Here is a 25,384-nt window from a genome sequence, read left to right on the forward strand (position 1 = left end):
CAGCTATTTAACTTTATCATGCTCTCCTGGAGAATTGCATAGTTCCTGGCTTCATGAAGGATGAGGTTTTGGAGAACAATTTCTTTAAAAGTGAAAAGGCAAAAGTGGATGTAGTTCTGTTCGTCTACCCAGTCTCCTTTAAATTTTCAGTCCTGTGGGTAATATATTATCGGACTGATTCCAGTTTCCTGTTTATATAGGGTCTGGCTTTGATGCGAGTACAACAGATTAAGAAACAGGAGCAGAGTTCCTGTTTTAGTAATTTCTCATTAAGATGTATATAAGTCCAATGACACTGTGCTGACAATTATTAAAAACATCAGACCAGTGAACACATACTTTTCATCAGTAACCAAAGATTTAAAGGCATACCACTTGAGCAGCAGCCCCACTATTTCATCTTTGATCAAAGCTACAGATTAGAAAGAAGTATTGCGTATAGTTTTATATGTGTTTTAAGCTAAAAAGATCATCCTGGAAAGGCTCATATTTCTATACAAGATAATTTAAGTAAATAATTCCTGCATTAAAGTAAATCTCATAGTTTCTGGATTTCATAATTTATTGACCAAAGTAATCTGGAAACTGTTGATAGGCTTTTCTGGTAACTTGTTGAGTTGCATTTCATGCTAAGGTGTTACGCTTCACTTGCAGTTTCAATGTTTTTTGCAATGTTACTTGCCATTGTGTCTTGCTATGCCTTTGTCTGATAAATTACAGTTCTCAGTATAGAGCTACTACCAAGGTAGAAAGTAATGGGCTGGGACACAGTGACCTGTTGCACTGACTCTTGCCAGTGTGCTAATGATTGGTTTTGCAGCCCATTTTTTTTTTTTTTTTTGCCAATGTGAAATTCTGCCATCCCTCGAGTAAAGTAATGTTCTATCAACTTGTATTCTGATATAGCAGTACACTGCTGCTGGAGCGGTCCACAAGCCCCACAGCACTCAGTCACTAATGTGGCAGTGAAATTATTTGGTGAACTGCTGCAGGTATGCTTTTTGTTTAGAGAAAGACAGCAGAAAACCACTTACTATATGTAGAAATAAATAAAAATATACATATCAATATAGTTATTTTTGTTTGTAAATAAATGTAAATGACCCAAGCTACTATGTTGTAAGTGGTATTGCCACAAAAGAAGAACAGAAATTCAGAGTAAACCTGTGATGAACCAGAAGAAGTCCCAGCAATTTGGAAGTTTGGAAGATTTGGATGACCCTGGTGATCCATGTTATCTTTTCCTGCAGTACCATTCCAAATTGATTACTTGTACTAAAGTATGTACTTGTAATAGGACTTGTCTGTAAGAAAAATCTGTCCCAGGTAAAACTGAAAAATTGCCTCAATTCTTTTCCCCGGCAACACTGTAAAAGTCAACAGAGCAGCCTGAGGTGCTAAGGATACTCTTTCCGAGCTGTGCATTGCTAGCAATTTTGCTAATCTTGCAGCTTAATCCGCACCCCCCCCACACCCGGTTATTTTCTCTTTTGCCTTCTTTAGGAGTTTCATCAAGAAATAATAAATATGTCCAAGCATATGAATTCCATTATATACAATATAATTCCAGTAGTAGTATCCATGATGATAACTGTAACATGAGTCCAACAGCAGAAAGCTTATACTTACAGCTGTTGGAATAATCTCCTCACTGCCTATTTACATTTGAAGTATATAGAGCTGGCGAGATTTAATTTCTGCTCTGGTGTATGTTTATCCTGTTACTGACTTTTTGTTCCATTCCACTACTTACAGTTGTGTAATTTACATTTACTTAACGATCCAGAATGTTTAGAAAATAGAAACAAAGATCATCTGCTACTGAAAGTCTGTTGGAGTACTGCTGACAGAAGAGGGTTAGCTGTCAAATGTGAAAACTAAGTAATCTCCAGTTGGGCATAATTAAACCAGGACTTTCACTTAATAAGGTGCATATATGCCTACTGGAACTGCTGAGTTCAGTAGTGGGCTGGGCTATTCTTATATTAGATTTGAAGCTATTCGTTCTTGAAAAACAAACAAACAAAAAACTTGAATGCAGTTTATTAAGCTCAGCTCTGCTCTCTTAGTGAAATGTCATGAGAATTCTTTCACAGAGGCTTCCTTCTCCTCCCCACCCCCCCTGTAAAATCAGGGCAATTCAAGTTCCTTTCTCTAAGGACCCCAAACAGATTTATTTTTTTTTTTTGAAATCGATTTACTACCTGAGCTCATTGAACATTGGAACTTGCATAATGTTCCTGGTATTTATGTGATGTGATATATGATTTCAGCTGAAATCTTGCAACCATCTATGTAACCTCTCTAGCCAGTGGAGTATATCTAAATAATCTCTGTCAACACATCAGACTATTACATTCTTCATGTGTTATTGATTGATAGGACTGAGAAAATGATATATTGACCAGGCAAAACCCACTATAATTCCTAACTTTATTATTGCTAAAATTCTGGGATTTTGAGTTTACTCTTCTTTGGATGTCACATTGCTAAACTGATATGTAGGGAACTTAAAAGGTGACTGATTGCAGAACCAAATGCTTTTAGAGACAACTCCTTATATCTTCAAGTACATTCATAGGGATAAATTCCTTAGAGGGGATTTAAAATTTTTAAGGGACTCTAATAGAATTTAAAAGCTGTAAAGTTGGCTAGCACAGTTTATAGCCTACTTGGACGGGTATGGTCTATATTCTTTCTCAGGCCAAGGTCAGTGGTATAAATGCTGCTGTAAAAACTGCTTGTTAATAACTACAAAGGATACCTGCTGACTGAGGCAAGACATTTTTGAAGAAGGCTTGTTTTTGTAAAGTAAATTTTTAGAGCTGGGGCAGAAAAGTGTTTGGAAGATGATTTCTGCCAGAGTTAGATGATGGCTCTTGAATTTGGAGTGGTATGGTTTTGTTGTTGTTTTCAAATCTCCTTCTGGCAACATATCAGTTTTTCAATATTTCTTTTTCCTAGCTGGAAGGTAAGAAATGGCGATGAAAACAGGACATTTGCTTTCCTTAACTGTTTTGGGCTGACGTCTCTGGATGCAGAATGCGACTTCTTTTTCTGAACTGGACTGTACAAAATTTCTACTCGCAGACACTTAATGAAACAGCTGCTGTAGACATGAGACCACTTAAGTGTCTGTGACCACGCAATACCTGCTTGTAAAAAGACCGAGACAAGATGCTTCCTCTGTTCCATGAGTAGAACGAGGTGGGTATTTGAATTCTGACCCCATGATTACCTGGCTTAAGTACCTGGTGTCTGTCTCCTGTTAGAGGAGCCGTGGGGATTGGCTTGTCCTCGTGGGGTGCCTGTGGGTAGCCACTGCCAGCAGGCATTGCTGGCACATTGCTGCCACTGTTTAGAAACTGCTGTGCCACCCCTTGGGACTGGGTAAATCAAGCCTTCAGCTATGTGTCCAAACACTGCAGCTATTTAACCCTGCTTCTTGCATCCTCTCTGTCCTCTTAACACAAGTGTGTGTTGCATTTCAGTCAGCCAAGAGATGTAGACCTGTGTGGCTGGGGCCATGCCAGGGCATGCTGGGCACATGGCATGGTAGAGCTCTTACAGAAGTGCCCTCAGGCGATGGGCAGCAGCTCATGTGGTAAGCCTGCAAACCAGAATCCAAAAAGAAGCATTTACACAGTCAATATAGGTAACATTTATACTTGATTTGATTTTAAAATAATAATAATAATTTGATTTTTTTAAAAAAATATTATTTATTTTTATAATTATTTTTATTTTACTTTTATGATTTTTACTTATTTCCACCAGAACAATGTTTTCTTTGTTAGATCCAACATGGCTGTCATGTAGCATGTCTAAAAGTCTAGGTGTATGCATGTGCTGTGTAACTAGCATGTCTTTGTTGACACTACATAATGGTGGTCAAGAAAACAACAAAATTGAAGTTTTGCTCATGACTGCACTGCTTTCTGTTCTGGGTGTGGCGGTGGAAGCAAAGATGAACATGTGCTATTAAGTGGAGAGACTCCGATGCCCTCCATAGAGGAGCTGCACGAACAGGTCACCACAGCAGACCTGCCTTTGCAGTGTGGGATGATGTCTGTATCTCAACAGCATCCCCATGAAGAGTCACCAATGTTACTTCATTCTCCCTAGTATCTATATGAGATTTCATAGGAGAAGGTGGTTGTTCCCAAGCTGATGTGCTCTCTGAATCCTAACAAGAGGTTGTTAGTATGGTTCCTTTTCCCTTCATTAGAGATAAACTGCTCCTAAATTGTGGGCATGTACTATGTTTACTGTGTTCCATCTTTTCATGCATCATTTAAATATCACAGCAATGTGTATATATTAAAGCTTGAAGATATGTAAATAGACCATTTGCATGGCTGAATACATGGAAATGGAGAAGCCATCAGCTAGGAACCATGACTGTCAGCAGTCTTAATAGCTGCTGTTGCATGAATGGATTTAGCTGCACATAACACAAGTTCTTTCTGCAACAATCAAGAATTGGATCTTTAACATGAAAAAAATAAATAAAATATGCGTAACTAAGCCCAACCATCACAACATGTCACATGTGTTCCTAGTATCAGACTAGCAAAAGGTTGCAGTGGTGCTTTTCTAGTCAATGGGAGCAGTTACTCAAGAACAATTTCAAACAATGGGAATTTACAGTTTCAGGGGAGAAAAAACAACCCAGTCCAAATAAACTGCTCATAGAAGAAGAAAAAAAAATAAATTAAACTTTAAAATAACATTTTGAAAAGAAAAAAAAACACCAACAAACAAGCAAACAAACAGAAAACCACAAATACTAGGTCTTATAATTCCCCTGCAATGTATCAGCAGCTCTTTTATCTAGGCATAGTTAAGGCCCTTTTCTCCCCATGTCTCTTTCCATACAATCATTGGATCATAGAATGCACTGGGTTGGAAGGGACCTTAAAGATAACCTAGTTCCAACCTTACCACCATGGGTGGGGACACCTCCCACTAGACCAGGTTGCCCAAATCCCCATCCAACCTGGCTTTGAACATCCCCAAGGATGGGGCATGCAAAACTTCTCTGGGCAACCTCTTCCAGTACCTCACCACCCTCTGAGTAAAGAATTTCTTCCTTACAGCTATTAAAATCTACCTATATCTATCTAAATCTACCCTTTTAATTTAAAGCCATTACTCCTGGTCCTGTTACTACACTCCCTGATAAAGTGTCCCTCTCCTTTTTTCCTGTAGGCCCCATTTAGGTACTGGAAGTCTGCTATAATGATTCCCCGGACCTTTGTCTTCTCCAGGCTGAACAACCCCAACTCCTTCAGCCTGTCTTCATAGGAGAGGTGCCCCAGCCCTTTGATCATCTTTGTGGCCCTCCTCTGGACTTATTCTAATAGGTCCATGTCCTTCTTATACTTGGGACCCCAGAGCTGAGCACAGTACTCCAGGGGGTCTCATGGAAGCAGAGTAAAGGGGGACTTCTATCACTTCCCATGACCACTTGATAATGCTTTTGATGTAGCCCAGGTCCGTACCACGGACTGGAGCAAACTGCTCCAGCACAGGTCCCCCATGGGTGGCAGCTCCCCCCAGACCCCCTGCTCCTGCGTGGGCTCCTCTCCACGGGCTGCAGCTCCTGCCCGGGGCCTGCTCCTGCGGGGGCTCTCCATGGGCCGCAGCCTCCTCCAGGCCACATCCACCTGCTCCACCGGGGGCTCCTCCACGGGGGGGCTGCAGCGTGGAGATCTGCTCCGTGTGGGACCCATGGGCTGCAGGGGGACAGCCTGCTCCACCAGGGGTCTCTCCACAGGCCACAGGGGAACTGCTGCTGTGTGCCTGGAGCACCTCCTGCCCTTCTGCTGCACTGACCTTGGGGGCTGCAGGGCTGGTTCTCACTCCTCGCTCTCCCAGCTGCTGTTGTGCAGCATTTTTTTTTTCCTTTTTTTTCCCCTTTCTTAAATCTGCTCTCACAGAGGTGCCAGCAGCATCGCTTATTGGCTCGGCTCTGGCCAGCAGCGGGTCCCTTTGGAGCCAGATGAAACTGGCCCCTATCTAACATGGGGCAGCTTCTGGATTATTCTCACAGAGGCCACCCTTGCAACCTCCCACTACCCCAACCTTGCCACATAAATCCACTACACAACTTCATCTGCCAATTCCCTCAGGACCCATGGCTGCGTCTCATCATGCCCCATGGACTTGTGCACCTTCTCATTCCTTAGATGGTCTCAGACCTGATCGTCTCCTAAAGATGGAAGTTCTTCATTCTCCCAGTCCCTGCCATTGCTTTCTGGGACTTGGGCTGTGTGGCCTTAGAGCTCTTGCTGGTGAAGGCTGAGGCAAAACGTCATTGAGTACCTCGACCTACTCCATATCCCAGGTAATTGGGTCTCCCATTTCCTCCTGGAAAGGGCCCACAACTCCCCTGGTCTTCCTTTTATCATGATGTACCTATAGAAGCCTTTCTTGTTGTCCTTGATGTCCCTGGCCAAATTTAATTGTAAAAGGGTTTTAGCCTTCCTAACCTGATCCCTGGTTGCTTGGACAATTTCTCTGTATTCTCCCAGATAACCTGTCCTGCATCTACCCTCTGTAGGCCTCCTTCTTCTGCTTGGGCTTGGCCAGGAGCTCCTTGTTCATCCATGCAGGCCCTCTGGCATTTATGCCTGAATTCCTCTTTGTTGGGATGCAACACTCCTGAGTTTACAGGAGATGATCCTGGAATACTAACTAGCTTCCTTGGGCCCCTCTTCTCTCCAGAGTTTTATCCCATGGTACTCTACAAAGTAGATCCCTGAAGAGGACAAAGTCTGCTCTCACGAAGTCCAGGGTAGTGGGCTTGCTGTGCTCCCTCCTTGCTGCCCTCAGGATCCTAATCTGCACAATTTCATGGTCACTGCAGCCAAGGCTGCGCTTGAGCGTCACATTCCCCACCAGCCCTTCCTTGTTGGTGAGAACGGGGTCTAGAATAGCGCCTCTCCTTGTTGGCTTCTCTGTCACTTGGAGAAAAGAAGTAGCCAGAGTGTCAGGGAGAGTTTTGCAAACCATCCCATTACTTAGGATCATGTTTAGCCCTCAGTTCTTTTTGTGTGGCCTGAGCATGCAATTGCCATTTTAGAAAAATATATGACAAATAATAAATACTTTATTGGTGATAGTTATTGGAATTTGTTACTGTGCAAAAGGTGTAGCTGTAGAGTTACATTTTTGCTTACTATTAAGTATTTAAAGCCTGAGTTGTATGTGATACTTGGGATATAAAACAGGGCACTTTTTTTTTTTTTTTGGCTTTTCTGACCTTTTCTGTAGGCCAGTGAAAGAACTTGGCAGTGCATGTGTATTGTTTTTGAATATGTCAAAACTTCCTAATGCACATGTTTTCCAGATGCTAAAATGAAGATGCTTAAGGTCTGGGGGTTTATTTTTATCCAGCAGTGAAGGTCTTGGAACTAGTGACATTCAATCAATAAGCTACATTTGCTTTTTTCAAGCTACTTATTAGAGTATGATGCAGCAAAAAGAACTCGTGTTACAATTTATACAAGAAATTGTTGACACAGCTCGTAAAGCCAAGCACACTGCTCTGGAATAAGCAGACCTGGAATGAAATAGAAGTTTGTTTTTTTTTTTTAAAAAAAAAGGAAAGGAAAGAAAAGTTGACTCCTTGCCTCTAATCAGTAAGCAGTACCATGACCCCTGTAAGAGTGAAATAATCCATAAAAAAGCTCATGTTGAAACAACTGTTTGGACAACTACATGGAATTAAAGTATTTGCATCTCTCAAGAGGCTGCTCATTTATAAGATGTATGTTTTGCTCTGCTTGGAGGCATATATGTTGTCTTCAGCTGAGTGATAGTGTGCTGCACAATGTTTGTCATGTTTTCTGGGAAAGTTTAATTTTGCAAGTTTTAACCATGAACAAATATATCAAATGCATTTTGTGATTTAACTTTGGGTTTGTCTTAGATACCGGCATTTTATGTTCTAGACATGAAACTATGTAAAGCTCTCTGTAACGGCTCTTAAAGGAAACCACAAGCTGTTTCTTGAGTTAGTTGTATGAGGAGCCACTCCAAGGAGCTTGAAGTCCATAGCTGAGCTCCCCTGGATTTTTGTGGTACGGGCAGGACTTGCTCTGCCTTGTGCAGGAGCCAGCTGAAGTCAGCCCTCATGCTCTGTCAGACAGTTCAAAGCTAGCAAGGCTGTCATCATCATTTGGCAAGCCCACAGGGTAAAGCGAGGACAGGCGGAGGCTGCCAGAGCCTTCCCGGCGCTGAACTCTCTCAGGTCACTCCGTCTGGGCTGGGGCTGGCCCAGGCAAAGGCAGTGGCAGGGACAGGGCTCCAGCAGACTCAGGGTAGCACTGATGGCTTGCATGCCCAGGGGCCAGCCCCTCATACCTGCAAATTTTATCTGAGCTAAAACTTTAACATAACTTTTGCAAGATTTTCCACCCACGTTTGAAGTGGAAGTTTGCATATGTGCTTTGTGCACACACATGGGCTCAAAAGAAGCCATGCTGAAAGTTCACCTTGGCTGCAATCACCCAAATTGATAAAAACTCAGCATCTGCTTTTTTCGTTAGCGTAATCTTTGTAGTCTGTTTATTATTCAAAGGAAGTTTATCTCATTGAGAGTCCTATTATTCAATGTATTGTATTAAATGTTGATGTAAACCTTTAAGTAAAAGGCATAGTTGCTCTCATCCAGTATGTCTGTGCTATTAGGTCACGAATATAAAAATAAATGTGTGCCCACATGCATGGTCATATGTGATCTTAGGGCCCATGTTAAACCTTTAAGCATTTGCCAGTGGCTCTATTATGGGTAGGCTCATTTGGAATGTACTATTTCTTTGACAGTGCCAGGTAGCAGTGCCTTGATTAATATTGTTACTCTAAGGAATATTAAAAAAAAATAAAAAAAAATCCAGTGGAGCAAGAAAATTATTGTTACAATAAAGAGCACTGAAATGAACATGCTTATTACCATGCATCTCAATTGCACAGAGACCAAAAGACAGAGAGAGCGTTCTTCTCTTCCACACTGCTCTGCATATTTTGTCATTACCATGCAGAGCTGTCGCGACGGCTGTCTCCTGGTTATGATTTCCAAATCCCAGTTGATGATTAATACCATTGGCTCAGATGATTGTAAAAGTCCTGTGCTATAGCTGCATACATTTTTCACACTGCTCTGGCAGTAATGATGTGCATTGCAGTGTAAGTGACATGGAGGGTGGAAGGCAGCAATGAGCGAAGGAGAGAAAGAAGTAGGGTGCCATGCAAGAAATAATTTTCCTGTATGTTTTCCCTATTTGTCAGGTCAGCAACCAGACAGGTTTAACTAGAAAGCCTGTCACATGAATGCCTTGCATTTCTGTGGAACTGTTTACTTAAAAGCATCCTAAAGCCTCCTGTAGTCAAGTGAGGAGATCAAAAACCTAGGACTGATGGACTGATTCAATAACCTCACTAAAGAAGAATGGACAAGGTGCAGAATTTCACCCAGGTTAACACTGGAAGCTTTACTTTTGCCAGGGAAAGTGCCTCCAGGCTGGCTGCATTCAGTTGCACACACGCTTCAAAGGAAGGTATAGGTATGTTTGGTGACAAGGAAAGTTAAATCAGCAAAGCTATGGCTGTATGCTCAGGTACATAAGCATCATCATGAGTAGAAAACGAATGAGCAATTCATGAAGGTAATATGGGATTCCTGGTAGTCCTTGTCCTGCTTTCTTGGACTGTTTTGCTCTCTTTGCCCTTCTCATCTTTCTCCCACCTTCATGTGCTCTCTATGCATATCCACCTTTCCTTTGAGTATTTTCTGTTCCACTGTACTCCCTACCCATGTCTTCTCAAGTTCCTTTTTCTCTAAATCCCGAGGCCTCTCACATGGCTATTTAGGCCTCTCTCTCAAATTTAAACAAAATAATTTGCAAAGTTTTTATTGTATAGATTATTGTCCCAATGTCCAAGTTGAATGCACACAAATATTAGTTTGGAGGATCCGTATACACAGTGGTTTGCAGCCTGGTGTATAGTGGCGAGTGCATAATACACAGTGCTTGTATGCTTTATTATGTAAATTTATCTATCTGGAAAATACAGCCTCCTTTGGACTTGGATGCTGAGTGAGCTTGATATTTGTGAACAATACTGTTATGAGCTGTACCCTTCCCCTTTGTCACTGAGGATGTTTGCACAGATTTAAGTATTGTTTTTGTTTTGGCAGTGGCCTAATGCTCAGAGCAGGAAGCGGCTGCACCCTGACGGCTGTCATTTCCCCTTCGTGTGACTCCTGTTTACTGCCAGCTGGTTTCTTACAGACACATCACAGGCTTTGATATAACGGGGCCCCGCCGCTGACTCAGAGCTACTAAGCTTTCTGTGGCTATCTGTTTGCTTGTGCTGTTCTTCACAAATGATAAGGTCAGCCTCAAAAAAAAAAAAAAAAAAATTGAATCATAGGATCTTTCACAATCCTTTGCTTAAATTACGGGATGTATGTTGCCACTGAGTCAGTGAAGGACAAGGTTCCCAGTGACGGCTGGGAACATGTCAAGTGGATGTGGGGAGCTGGGCAGAACTTTGATGCAGAAGCTGTTTTCCCAGCATGATGCAGAGGAGGTCCTGGCAGACACATGGCTTGCCGCCCAGTTTGGGATGTGTCCTCTTGGTCCTCAGTCTGAATCCTTCCATCCTACCTCTCCCCCACCCATGTAAAACCTCTTGTTAAGTTTTGTTTCCTGTTAGGTTAGTTTGTTTTAATGCAGTGGAGCCCCACATAGATTCAGCAGTCATTTTGCGCTTGTTTTATAGGTCTCCAATGTATTTGGAAATGAATTAAGGCACCTGAAAGGTCTGGCAGTTTCATTAGAGAAGGACAGTCCAATCCAAATTAGTGTAACTCAAAATTGAAGTAAAATGATTTAAGGAGAGTGATCTGATAAATATTGGCTTTAACTAATTGGATTTTCAATAGACAAATCACTGCATTTTTCTCATTACTTCGTGCTCTGTAACGCTTTCATGTTGTCCTGGAGAGTACTGCTCCTGGTGACTGAGCTGAGATGGCTGAGTGAAATCACTTGCTGAGCTACTTTCTGAGCCTTCAGCTACTTTGGAGCACCTGAGGCCTCTGGCTTGGGGTGGCTGCTGTGGCTTAGAGCTCCCGCCTGCTCTCCCTGTTACTGAAGAGGGTTTGCTATTTTTCAGTGCACTCGTACAGGTTTGCTAATCCTTATGCTTACTGCATGGGTGAAATGATTGGCAGGCTGCCAGCGACCTCTCTGAAAGAAAGCACTCACTAGGATAAGCACAGCATAAGGCCTCTTGTGTTACAAATATGGTAGACTTTTTTTTAAAGTAAAAGCAATGTGTTTTTGGTTTTTTTTTTTTCCAGTTAAGGGGGACAGGAAACAGGGCATGTCCTTTTAAAGTCAACTTCTGTATTCCAGTAAGATACTAATTACAACTAAATAGGACCTAAGTGAATATGAATCTTCTTTGCTGTATAATGGTATTTTTTAAAGTATTATTATAGAACCATGTAATCATTAAGATGGAAAAGACCTCCAAGATCATCTGGTCCCACCAGCCCCCTACCACCACTATCACCCACTAAACCAAGTCCCTAAGCACCACGTCCAACCTTTCCTTAAACACCCTCAGGGATGGTGACTGCACAGCCTCCCTGGGCAAACCGTTCAAATGCCTGACTATAATCCTCTATTAAAAAGAAAAAAAAAAAAGGAAAATAAGCAGGAATTCTTATAACCTCATCTAATGTGGGAGCACCATCATTTAATACCTTCCAAAGCATGTTTTCTGAAAAGAACTTGCATGTATTTATTTGATTCCCAGTGCAGGAAAAGGGAAGAATTCCCTTTTCATGAACGTCAAAGCTGATGTCCCACAGAGAAGGGAGCTGCTCCTCAAAAATGCTTTCAGTGAGGTACAATAGCATATGGCCTGGGAAGTGGTAGAGAAGTGAAACAGCTTCTTGTTCATTAATACTGAAATGTTTATATGAACAGCAATAGTAACAACATATGCATTTTAGTGTCTGTGCAGTATGAAATTGCACATGGATTCAATTAGATAATATTGACAGTCATGATGGTAAGTATGCAAATAATATCATGATATTCTTCCATCAAGATTCCTGTATATGGAAAAGTAGAGATGGAAAATGGAGTGGTGCTATAAAGAGTTGCTGAGCCATTTATTTTTCTAACACAAAATACCCTAAAGCAAAGTTTCTCTGTGGGATGTTTGTTCATTCAGTTTAGGAAAATCAGTAGTTGACTGCATGGCTGAGGCATGTGGGTATGTTGTTTTTTTGTTTTTGTTTTTCAGGGCAGATTTGGTTGTTTTTCAGGGCAGATTTGGTGTATCTCCTATGCAGGCTTGACCATCCCAAGTCCACTATACTAGCTGAAAACAGTTTTAGTCAGTGCACTGCATTTCCATGCAATTATGGTAGTATGCTTATTTTCTGTTACCTTTTGAATGGATAATTTAAAATTGCTCTCTGTAGGGATGTTCCCTGGGTCTGTCTGCCTATCAATCTTTCTATCTGAATGCAGAAGTATTTGATTAGTGTATTTAAAGTAATAAAGATGTCAACAGTAGTGTCACATTGATTGATGCTAATTATAAGTCTTTAATGGCTCCTCTGGTTTGGCCACTCTCCTTGCAGATTGTGATTTTATGGTTAAAATAATGCCCTGCTGTCCGCAGACTTGGCCATAAATTGTGGTCTATCTTTCTTTAATGACTCCATGTGCAGTGGTATAATCCCAATAACATACATTATCTTTGGTAAAAGGAAGGCAGTGACTTTCATAGAGGTGATGGATGGATTTATAAGGACTAGCTAACAGACTGTCTGGGATCACACCAGAGGCAAGGCTGATTGTTCTGCTTGTGCATTGCCATAAGCAGAAACATTAAGCAGGCAGTCTTGGATAACTGATGATTTTCATTCAGTCCCTCTCTTTCCACTCATACCATCAGTAAAAGTTAAAGAAAATGCTGAGATGAGAACCAAAGTCTCCTATCAAGAAACTATCTGCTTAGCGTGATGCAAGACATCTTCAGTAGGCATCTGTCAGCTGTACTGAACAAAAAGCAATGCAGGCTCTTGCTTTGAGGGCATTCTTTTTAAAGCATGTAGCAAATGGTCAATGAATGCATGTTCACCTTAAGAAAGCACATTGCTACCAAGAAGAAAATGTTACAGCCAAGGGGAGGGTGGGGGACAAAGAGGGGCACATGGGAGAGTTTATTAATTTTGAAAGGGATTCAAACAGAATTTCAGGGGACCATGGAGGGATGTGTGCAGGGATACCCACATACATACAGATGTGTATCAAGTTAAATGTGTCCCTTTTTAAGCACAGTCGCTACAGCAATTTTGAAACTCCACCTTATTGGTTGCGTGTTCATAAATGGCACCTAGGAGCCCCAGGAAAGCATGGAGAATCCCGCAATACTGTGTGCAGATGGGCAGGTGCATGTGGATGCTTTCAGAGTGGTCTGTGCCCTATGGGGCCTGTAGTATAACTAGTGAACCTGGTTAAAAAGTAACATGTTTCCTTAGTGTGAAGTTGTTAGGAATAAAAATTAATTTGGAAAAGATGCAGTCACAAAAAAAAAAAAAGTTGGCACCCAAATGTTGGCCTTTACTGCCTGTAGCTTGCTATAGTTGTATGCCTGTGGTATGTGATCTAGAGTAATCAAGTACAAGGAAATTACTGCTGGCTTGTTTGTTTATTTATTTACTTTGGAGAGACTATGATAGACTCACAAAATTAATTCTGAGTAAATGGTAACACAGGTGATGGTGAAATGTCACAAAACTTCAAAGCATTTGTTCAACCATTCAAAAGTTCCAACTGCCAGTTCCAGTATTGCTTTCTGAGAGTAGATGTACTATACAGCTACTGCTGGACCTGTTATTATCCCAATAAAACTGATTAATGTTTGTTTATTAAGATAGAATGCAGTGTCACTCTTTGACAGAACAACAATATGGATATGCTTAAATATAGCAAGAAATCCAACAACTGAAAACTCCCCCAAACCTTGAAAAGCAAAGCAGGATTTGCACGAGGGGCTTTTAGTGACTTGCTATCAAATTTTACTAGCATTCATTTCTCTGATCCTGAGAGTACACCAGTATTCCTTTGCCATGTTCTTGAAGTGTATGCTTCTAGAAGTCACATTAGCTGGACAGCCTTGGATTGTTGGTGAGCTCTGCAGGCAGTTGTATCAGCAGATCTGGAGTTCTGGTTCTGTCATCAGAGATCTTCTCAGTGGGTTGTCTGGAGCACATTGTGTGAATGTTTTGTGTTAGTTTTCTTTTGGAGTGGTGGTATGTTTGAGTATTTTTGTTGTTGGTGGTGGTTTTGTTTGTTTTAATTTTATGTTTAATTCAGCAGAATTTTTTCTGCACCCACACTTGCTGGAGCTTGGTGATGCATCCACATGAAACTTTACCCCCAGTCCTCAAAGGGCAGGATTCCTTTTGTCCCAGCCCCTGCCTATTTGTCCTGTCCTTCACAAGGTTCCTACACAGCATGGGTGATTCTCTGTGAAGCACGATTAATGTGCCATTTGCTGGGGACTTAAAAGAAACATACATTTCATGTAAGCACATACTTTGCGCTGCAAGTGAAGGAGCACCTCAATTAGCTTGCATACATGTGTACGTACCTGTGCGTAGAGGAGATTGACCTACATATAGAAACTTGCGCTGACCAGAGGAGGTGGCAGCAGGGCTGTTTATTTTCTCTCAACTTGATTATTTCCATTTTTTCTTTATGATAAATTAGCACTAGCTCATATGTTTGAGATGAAATTTAAAAAAAAAAAAAAAAAGAAAGAAAAGAAGGCCCCAAGGCTTCTGCTTAAAAATGCAGGTTAATCCTCGGCGGCTTGCAGAAGCATTTCTGCAGCATGCTACTAATTAAGATAAGGTTATCATTTTAAGTTATACCAGGAATGCAATTAGAGCTCTTACTAAGAACTGTAGCAATCAATTTTATACAAATTATTCAGACCTGGTAAGGTAGAATGCAGTTTTAATAGGACAAGAGAACACACTGTGGTTTTATGAAATACAATATAGATTCAAATTACAGCTGAACGCCGTACTGCCTCTCATTCAGCAAGAATACATGTATCCCTTTCTAAAATCTTTTCTTAGGTGGGATTAATTTAAACATTTTTTCTTTCCTCCTCTATGTACAATTTCAATTGATTTCTGATCTTGAAAAAGAGTCCTTTGAACAGATGTACTATAAAACCTGAAATGAATATGGAGAAACATTTAGTATATTTACCAGATAGCAGAAATTTCACATGTACACATGGGTGTGAATTGATGACAGATGACCATTTAGGATATATATAGCTTGTAGATGTAGTTATTTTCTACAATACTGTGGACAAAATTCAGTCCCTGTTGGCATAACTGGAAGAAGCAGAGTAGACAGCAGAATGGACTTCCACCAGGCACAAAACAGGCTAGGACATTTCAGTGTATCTGAACTTTGGCCAAACCTCAAAAAAAGAATTAAAAAAAAAAAAAAAGATAATATGCTAGTGGAAGAACTATACTTTACCAACGTTCATATTTGTTTGTTTATGCATGAAGATATACCAGTTTTTGAGAAACAGAGCAGGACATAAACATGCAAACTGTAGAAGTATGCAGTCATGGAAGGATTTCACAGTCTCACACATAGAATGTGGTATTTTTATCTCTGTGTGTAGTGTCCTTCTGGCTCTATTTTTCAAGCAGAGAATGCTTGTTCTTTAGGTTTTCCTGGAACAGTCGTCTTTAACATCACTTCTTGTTATCTCACTCTGGTTGCCTCTTTCTTTTGTAGCTGTGCAAACTTCTATTCCCTGGGTTATACTCATGTTTTACTGATGCCCTTAAATTCATTATAACGTAGTTAATCTTGGGCTTAATCAATAATATAAGAGTTCAAACATTAAAAAATGACTATTCCTCAAATGCAATTAGAAACTAAGCAAATACAGAAGGCTTTATCAAAAGGAACATGGACATGGGAAATGTGGGTGAATGCACACTCAGAGTGTTCAGTCAACTTTAATCCTTGCACGTGAAAACTGTGTGGTCAGTGAATAAAATTGTCTGTAGCTGCAGACTAGAAGTAAATGATTTATAAAAATGTATCAGATTATTTATTGTTTTACTTTTGTGTGTGTTTTTCAAATAAATGTTAAGACAGTTTAGTTTTCTATTTTTGATGTCTTGTGAAAGAAAATTTTCATCAGGATTTGTAATTCTGTCTCTTTCAAAATTCTTTCTGGAAGTTTTTTGGTGAGAATGACATGGTATTCTGCAGGGTGGGCAATGAAAGTTGGTAACTTCTGGGTCCAGTATTATGCACGAGGCTTTCCATCTTTACAGAGTAGCGTGTAATTAACTCTTTGTTAAAACGTTCAATATGTGGGCCAATAGGAAATATATTCAGCTATTTGTGTTTATCCGAGTCACAGCACTGTGCTTCCTCATGTCCCTGTTACCTCATTTTTTACATTTATTTTTTAAATTTATTTATTATCTGGGTTGTTGTCCTGGTTTCAGTTAGGACAGAGTTAATTTTCCTCCTAGTAGCTGGTAGGGTGCTATGTTTTGGATTAGGATGAGAAGAGCGCTGATAACATGCTGATGTTTTAATTGTTGCAGAGCAGCGCTTACACCAAGCCAAGGACTTTTCAGCTTCTTGCTCTGTCCTGCCAGCGAGCAGGCTGGGGGTGCAGCAGGAGCTGGGAGGGGACAGACCCAGGACAGCTGACCCAAACTGGCCAAAGGGGTATTCCATACCATCTGACGTCATGCTAAACAATATATAGGGGTGGCTGGCCGGGGTGGGGGGGCCGGCTGCTCGGGGATGGGCTGGGCACCGGTCAGCGGGTGGTGAGCAATTGCATTGTGCATCACTTGTTTCGTACACATTATTATTAGTAATACTATTATCATCATTATTGTTATTGTTATTATTATTTTCCTGTCTTAATAAACTGTCTTTATCTCAACTCACAGGCTTCACTTTCCCGCTTCTCTCCCCCATCCCAGAGAGGGAGGGGGGAGGGTGAGCGAACGGCTGTGTGGTGTTTAGCTGCCGGCCGGGTTAAACCACAACAGTTGTACTTACCAATTGTAGTTACTAATCAATGTTGTAATGCATTTTAGAAAGGATGGTGTAGATGACATTATTCTATCTCGGGGCTGTTTTTCCTTTCAATATGAAATGGTAATCCAAAGGAATAAAATTTTCTATTTAATCAAGAATATTGTTTGGCTTGAAGGACTACTACATGAAAAGACTGGTTGTCAGGTTTTAGCAATTAATTTAGTTATTGGCATGTGATATTAAGTGGGGCGCTAGTGTGTGTTTCTGTAGCCACAAGTCACTTCGTTCTGTCAGCTGGAGAAGCTTGTGCTGGAGAAGGATGTGTACAGCATTCCCAGGCGTCTTAGGAGAATAACCTTGGCAAGCATGAGAAACTGGGACGGGAAGGTAGAACTCTGTGGAACTGGAAAGGTCTCTCTGGTCAGTTAAGGGACATTGAAGCAGGTAAACATCCACGTTAACCTGCATTCATATATATGTATGTATGTTTTTAAAAGTTGCTGCAGCTTGTCTTTGGACTCAGCAACTGAAGTACTCATTTTAAATTGGTTATCCTAACACAAGGAACTGGCGTTAGGACACCATGGTCCAGCTGAGAACTGATCTGGAGGATGGCCTGTTGCAGGCTGTGTGCATGTGAGTTTGTCACCCATTCTCCCCATTTGTGTATTTATTTATTTATTGGTAAAAGTAATTCTGTGAAATTCCTAGAATTCCTGTTTCAAAACAGTAATTCTAGGAAAGGAATGACTCTGTCATTTTACTGATCTTGAGACAATTGAGTCTTCTCTCGGGCTGTTACCGTACAGAATCACAGAATAGCTGAGGTTAGAAGGGACCTCTGGAGATCAGCTCTAGTCCAACCTGCCTGTTCAAACAGGGTCATCTAGAGTGCATTGCACAGGACCACGTCCAGGAGGGTTTTGAGCATCTCCAGAGGAGACTCCACAGCCTCTCTGGGCAATCTGTTCCAGCGCTCTGTCACCTTCACAGCAAAGTTTTTCCTCATATTCAGATGGAACCTCCTGTGCTTCAGTTTGTGCCCGTTGCTTTTTGTTCTACCACTGGGCTCCAACAAAAAGAGTCTGGCCTTATCATCTTGTCACCCTCCCTTCAGATATTTATATACGTTGATATGATCCCCTCTCAGTCTTCTCTTCTCCAGGCTAAACATGCACAGATCCCTTGGCCTTTCCTCATAAGAGAGATGCTCCAGTCCCCTAATCATCTTAGAAGCCCTCTACTGGACTCACTCCAGTAGCTCCATGTCCCTCTTGTACTGGGGAGCCCAGACCTGGACACAGTACTCCAGGTGTGGACTCGCCAGGGCTGAGCAGAGGGGAAGGATCACCTCTCTAAACTGCTGGCAACACTCTTCTGAATGCACGTCAGGATACCATTGGCCTTCTTGGACACAAGGGCACATTGCTGGCTCATGGTATTCTGGTTTTGGCTGGGATAGAGTTATTTTTTCTTCATAGGCGCTGTTTTGTGTCATGTTTTGGGTTTAGGAAAAAAAATAATGCTGATGACACACTGATGTTTTAGTTATTGCAGAGCAGTGCTTATACAGAGCCAAGGACTTTTCAGCTTCTCATACGGCCCTGGCAACAAGGAGGCTGGGGGTGCACAAGAAGCTGGGAGGTGACAGAGCCAGGAGCTGGCCCAAACTGGCCAAAGGGATATTACATTATCTATTATGTCATGCAGAGCAATAAAACTTGGGGAGTTGTCTGGGGCAAGGTGCTGCTGATAGGGGACTGGCTGGGCATTGGTCATCAGGTGGTGAGAAAGTGCATTGTGCATTGCTTGTTTTGTGTGTGTGTGTGCATATATATATATATATGCAATTACCATGATCATTTTCCCTTCAATTTCTGTCCTATTAAACTGTCTTTATCTCAACCCATGAGTTTTACCTTTTCATTTCTCTCCCCCATCCCAATTAGGGGGCAGGGGAGGGAGCATGTAGATGGCTGTGTGGTGCTTAGCTGCCTGCCCGGTTAAGCTGCAACACATGGTTAACTCATCCACCACCAGGATTCCCAGGTCCCTCTCTGCAGAGCTGCTCTCCAGCAGGACAGCCCCCAGCCTGTACTGGTGCTTGGGGTTATTCCTCCCTAGGTGCAGGACCCTGCACTTGCCCTTGTTGAACTTCATGAGGTTCCTCTCGGCCCAGCTCTCCAGCCTGTCCAGGTCCCTCTGAATGGTGGCACATCCTCTCAGTTTTGTGTCATAAGCAAACTTGCTGAGGGTGCACTCTGTTCCATCACCCAGGTCATTGATGAATAATTTGAACAAGACTGGACCCAGTACTGTCCCCTGTAGGATTTTGCTAGCTACAAGCCTCCCAGTAGACTGAGCTGCTGAGCACAACTCTCTATCCAACTAGTTCTCAATCCACCTCACTGTCCACTCATCTAACCCACACTTCCTGAGCTTGTCTATGAAGATGTTGTGGGAGACAGAGTCCAAAGCCTTGCTGATGTGAAGACAGACAACATCCACTGGTCTCCTCTCATCTACCCAGTCCGTCATCCGATAGCCATCACAGAAGGCTATCAGAGTGGTTAAGCATGATTTCCCCTTGGTTAATCCATGCTAGCTACTCCTGATCAGCTTCTTTTCCTCTACATGCTTAGAAATGACATTCAGGGTGAGCTGTTCCATCACCTTTCCAGGGGTGTGGAGGTGAGGCTGGGAGTACAGTAGTTTCTTGGGTCTTCCTTGTGGCCCTTTTTGAAGATCAGACTGACATAGGCTTTCTTCCAGTCCTCAGGCACCTTCCCTGTTCTCCATGACCTTTCAAAGATGATGGAGAGAGGCTTAGTACTTGCCTTCCAGCACCTCCAACAAGACTTTCATGTTTGGAAAATGTTTTCATTCCTCAGGCAAATGTCCCTTCATTTTATCACAAGTTGGAAACAGGGTGATATTTTCTTTTAAAAGAAATCAAGGCTGATTGTAGTGCAACAACAGCTTGGCAGTTACTTTCAGTGTAAGCAAAAAGATATTTGTGTTACATGTATGCAGACGTTACCATACATGAAGTTCAAATCCAACAGTTAAGTCTGAAGAAGTGTTTTGTTGGATTAAGGGGGAAAGGCAGTAGGTAGCTTAAATATGCTTTATTGGAAAAGTACATGCATAAATAAAGTTTGTTTTTATTTAGGCAATGTGGTGAAGATAGCTGGACTAAGACAGGATAGTTTAGGAATAAAAACAACTTTACTTTCATGGATATCATCCTTTATAGTTTGGAGGTAGAAAGTTGTAATTGAGGACCTGTGGCAATGAGAGAATTACGGCCACTAGTAATGCAGAAAACAAATGACACAATACAGGTGCCCTTTACTGTTCTCATTGAATTCTTACGGGAATTTACTATATGGTTATCTTCAATCAAATTATGAGTACAATTAGGTTTTGGTACATATGTTGTTAGGGGGTGACCACTGCAGAGCAGAGGTTACCATTGCTCAGTGAGGCCAGGCTGTCACAAGGAGCCTGTGGATGTTGAAAGCTTTCTCACCTGCACTGTTGTTTATACAGATACTATGCTCTACAAGCCTTGTTCAGGCTTATCAAGAGAAGGTTAATTAGAGTGGTCACAGACCTCATTGTTATAAGCTTGCAGGTGAAGGTTATTTTGTCATATACAGAACTAAAGAGAATTTATGTTTATAGAAGGAATTCCTCTGTGCTAAATCTGTAAGGTTGGCCTTCATTAGCAATAAGGAAAGTATGTGGACTGATAACATGGGTGGGTGGGTAATCAGCTTCGTTTATTGTTAAAACTACAGTAGAGGTTAGCTTGGTTAAAATGTATTTTAGCAATGTTTACTATTTAACATGGGAGTACTTACCAATATTAACAGAGCAGAGCCTGTTTGTTGGGTTCAGATCTGATTAATAGCATTTTTTTTTCTATTCTGGTTTATATAGTGGTGGATTATGTTTTCCTATATCATGTTTAGCTGGTAATTCAGAAGGTTTTGTTTTATGATGTTTTGAAATGCTTAAAAACACAGGACAAGGATGTTAATGATGAAAGAAAACAAATATTCCAAAGCTGAATCTAGTTATAGATGTCTGAGTCAGAGAAATTGAATCAACTTTTAAATGGCAATTGGGTGCAGAAGACATTTTCCAATGTCTTCTTGATGTTAAACATAAGACCAGAAAACATTCGTCCTGTTGGCCATAATAATTTTAGAGCTCCTCAAAGTTTCTTACAATTTGTTTACAATTAAACATAACTGCACTTCACAAAAAACCATGCATCTGAATTTTTTATGTTGCTCAGCCAATATAACATCTGCACTCTGGGTACTGTAGTCCTGATTCAGAAAACAGGCTTTTACCAGCAAAGACCATTAGTGTATGTGCTTGTCATACTGAAGACAGTAGAATGTAAACAAGTGCTTAGTACATAAGCTTAAATATATCTACTTTTGTTATTATTTTTTTAATATACTTTATTCTCAGATCTCAGCTCAAAAGAGAAATGTGTTTTGTTATCAATTGATATGTGCATTATCTTACTGATTGACAATTTAACTAATCTTTGTAACATCCCCATGAGATGAAGGGCTGTTATTATGCCAGTTTTACAGACACAAGGCTGAAGTGTAGGTACAGTAGTGCAGAGTTTCCACCAGTTTAGGGTATTCGGTTTGGGATGCATTACATGATACTACCACATGGCACAGCATCCATCAGCTTCAGTTGCTAATGCAGAACCTTGGCTTAGAAACCTTGGGAGGAAAATGCCCATTAGAAAGTGTGTAAAGTTAGGCAATATTGAAAGCCTCACACAAAGGCAGAAAGGGGTGGATTCTGTGATTCTGTTCACTAAAAATATACTTAGCCTTCTAAAGGAGTTTCAGATTCCAAAAAAAAAAAAAAAAAGTTACAACATTGGCAAATTTGGGTTCATGTTTGAGGAGAAGCAGAAAGTAATACTGATGTACAAGATGCATGCCCCTCAAATGTTAAGTTCATGCTGCAGCTCTTGGTGGTCCTAATGCTTTATGAAGAAAACATCAATAGAAATGTTATTGTCTGGGGAGAAGGACTCTTCTTTAGATGTGTTTAATGTTAGTTTGCTGTAAGTTTACAAAGCAAGGTAAAAGGTTTTAACCAAGCAGAGCTTGGATCGAGGTTTGACAAATATAAGCAGCCATTAAAGTACTGAGTGGGAGGCAATGTTAATACCGGATGATGCTGGCTTTTTTCCCTACCCATTCACTCACTGTTTCAGACAGATATAGATCATATATATGTATTCCAGGGTGTATTTGTATGTGTTTGTTGTGCTGCCCAAACAACTGAGTAACAAGAACATCAAACACAGTTTAAAAAAATGGTTATTCTCACTTTGATGCTGTGTCTTCAGTTTCTGGAAGCAGCCTGTCGCTCTTGCAGTTTGGTCCTTGACCTATCACTTTTGGAGATTTGCCATACAATTTTGTTTACAGTAACAAGCATGGAAAAACTGACTTCCTGACAGTAATGCTGAAGTCTAAGTTGAAACCACTCACAGGTGAAAAAACAAGAGTTCTTCCACTTTGAACTTGTAATGTTTTACATGTAAAATACCCGCTTAAAACTGGGCAGCCAACAAAAGGAGACCAGTCCCTCGCCCAAGACCAAATATTAATTGCTTTTTCAGAAGTTTCACTAAATAGTTGGTTGTAATATGTTTCTGTGTGTTTTTCCCTATGTAGCGTATGATTTTTCATCTCAAAAAAATAATAATGGTTATTTAATTTTAATATGGGTATCATATTAATTCACTGAGCAACTCCTGGCCCTTCATAGACTGGTAACCATTGCCTGTGCAGCTCAGACTGATCCCCATGTGGCCTCATCACACAGATTTTTCTTGGGTTTTTAAAACACATTAGGATTTAGATATTTATTTGTGTGGGGAACCGGCAGATCACACAACTTGCTTGTTTTCTGGCCTTTGCACCATCTTTCATAGTGTTCTGTGTTCATCAACATAATAGCAGCACCTGTATGACTTTTTAAGGGAATTAGGATATTTATGTTAGGCATTTGTGTATTCAGACTAAATTCTCTTACTGAAGTGCATACAGATTTACTAAACAATGCAACGTTTGAGTTTTGGAATCAAAATCAAAGTTGTAACACAAAAGGCATACGAATATAATGGAAGACTTGGGGCTCAATTCAGTGGTCACGTTTTTGGTGGTGTAGGTTAAATGATGTGTTTTGTAGCAACTAAATATTCCATAGTTATGTCAAAAGAGTGTTATTTTACACTTTCAGGAAATTAGGAGGGAACAATTACAAGAGTGGAAGTTGAACAAAGAGCAAGCTATATAAAGCATTAGTATTTTCCCGTAAGTTGTGTGTTCAAGTTTTGTTTAACACAGTTACAAATTCTCTATACAAATTTTATTTTCTTTTTACATCCTTACAATAATTACAGTATTATACAGGGTCTTATGGCCTGACCCCTTTTATGCTGGCATATGCATCATGGCAGTTGCTTTTGAACTGTGAGAAGAGTTTACCCCGAGGGCCAACTGAAATGTAGGAAACAGTATTAAATAAGTCAAAATATTACTGGAAATATTAACCTTAGGAAGCTTCTATAAATGCAGAAAATATATATATATATTCAGCATTGGTTATTATTTTGCTGCATTCAGCAAAACAACATTCTGCTCTGAATTCCCACATTTCTTCTCTCCTCCAGGACTGCCAGCTGAAGTCTTTCTCACACAGTTTACAGTGATCCAAAAGCACAGTGCTTAAGATACAGAGTCTTAGTCCTTTAACATGCTTAGACATTTTTTAAAATTCTAACGATCAAAAGTGGGTGAGTATTGAGAAAACATCTTTCAGATTTATAAATATAACATTTTTAGCTTTATCTGGAACTATTTTATTGCTTCTTGTCTGCATGTATTCCAGATAAATTTACTGATGGAAGTGAAGGTGGAACCATGAAGTTTAGGCAAAGTATGCAATATTTGTAGTAGGTGAATTTCAATTTTGAAATAGCAGGTATTCACACTGGGAACAGAATATTATGATTAAACAGCTGGCAAATACAAATATATGTGGTCAGTGCTATTATCTGGCATAGCAGAACTATGACTGGTAGGATAATTGCAGTAAACTATCTATCACATATCCTAGAATTAATGTGGGAAAATTTTCAAAGAGTACTATTGAATAATCAGTGAATTCAAATACAGTGATCTGGCTCCAGATGAATGTAAAAGATTCACTGTGCACTTCAGCCGTTTCTTGTGATAAAGGTCTGTGCTGAAAATGCAGAAGAAGCATTTCCCTATTTTTTACATGCATTTACTACGATGATCTATGCAGATCATGGCACATTCTACTGAAAATTACCAGAAGGTAGCCTGATGCCTATTTTGTTTCCTGAACGGACAACTAAAACATGTCTTTTATATGAGACAGTAGCTAGATCAGCATTCCAGGTGCCGTCAGGAAATGGCTTTGAAGAAGCCCATCAAGTACCAAAGAAGTTTATCTGTGGCCATGCAAAACTTTTTATAGGATATTTTACCCTCCTGAAGATCTCTGTCCACTGTAGAGAAACTGCTTCTGGTAATTGAACTCTCAGTTAAAGTAGACCTGAACATCTCCAAGCTATGGCAGTGTATGTCTAGACATATCCTGTGGTCACTAAACATCTACCAGTACGTTGTAGGGCACTTCAAAAAGCAAAGGACACTTCATGCCTTGGCCAGTAGCCATCACAGCTCAATGCTTAGACTCATGTGCAGCTCTGTGGTTTTTGTTCATGTGGGGCTAACGTATTTGTTTTGGTTTGAGTCCATGCCGTTTACACACTTGAGGTTCACTCTGGGGTTTCAGGTTCAGTGAAACATCAAGTTTTGCCTAGCTTTTGGGTTGAAACCTCAACCTTAATGGTAATGCTTTCTCTATCTGCAGATTCTGAAGAGAAGGGTCACTGAAAAACAAACCGCAAGCCCTGATACTCACTGAGAATCGTCAAGCATTCAAACCGACCATTCATTGCAGAATTTAGCAACCATATTTTTCTGTCAAAATTAGCAATTCTGCATTTTAATGATATGCACTTGTCTATTAGTGGCATTCTGTTTCAACTGAAATTATAGCATTTCTCCAACTTCCTGCTGTTTTTCAGTTCCCACTTCCTGGGTGGCAATGTTTAGTACCACACAGTGGTGTCAGTTTTGGGGTGT

At 40.7% G+C, this 25,384-nt stretch overlaps 1 protein-coding gene across 21 annotated transcripts in view; it reads left to right on the plus strand.

Annotated features, from left to right (window-relative positions):
- Positions 1 to 25,384, plus strand: part of LOC308188779 (uncharacterized protein) — a 293,230-nt gene that overhangs the window by 228,220 nt on the left and 39,626 nt on the right. For 5 of the 21 annotated variants that reach the window (XR_013945745.1, XR_013945746.1, XR_013945747.1 and 2 more), the window contains exon 9: positions 12,353 to 12,453. The exons of 15 other annotated variants lie outside the window; for them this stretch is intronic. Coding sequence is in view for 2 of the 6 variants with exons in the window: in XM_080578191.1 (XP_080434317.1) it covers positions 12,353 to 12,453 (101 nt within the window). In the remaining 4 variants the exon portion in view is untranslated. Of the gene's footprint in view, positions 1 to 10,204; positions 10,402 to 12,352; positions 12,454 to 25,384 lie in introns of all 21 variants that reach the window. One more of the 21 variants, XR_013945741.1, reaches the window with a different exon arrangement.

This window comes from Anser brachyrhynchus (genome assembly GCF_964034855.1).
Source record: "Anser brachyrhynchus genome assembly, chromosome: 2".
NCBI lineage: Eukaryota > Metazoa > Chordata > Aves > Anseriformes > Anatidae > Anser > Anser brachyrhynchus.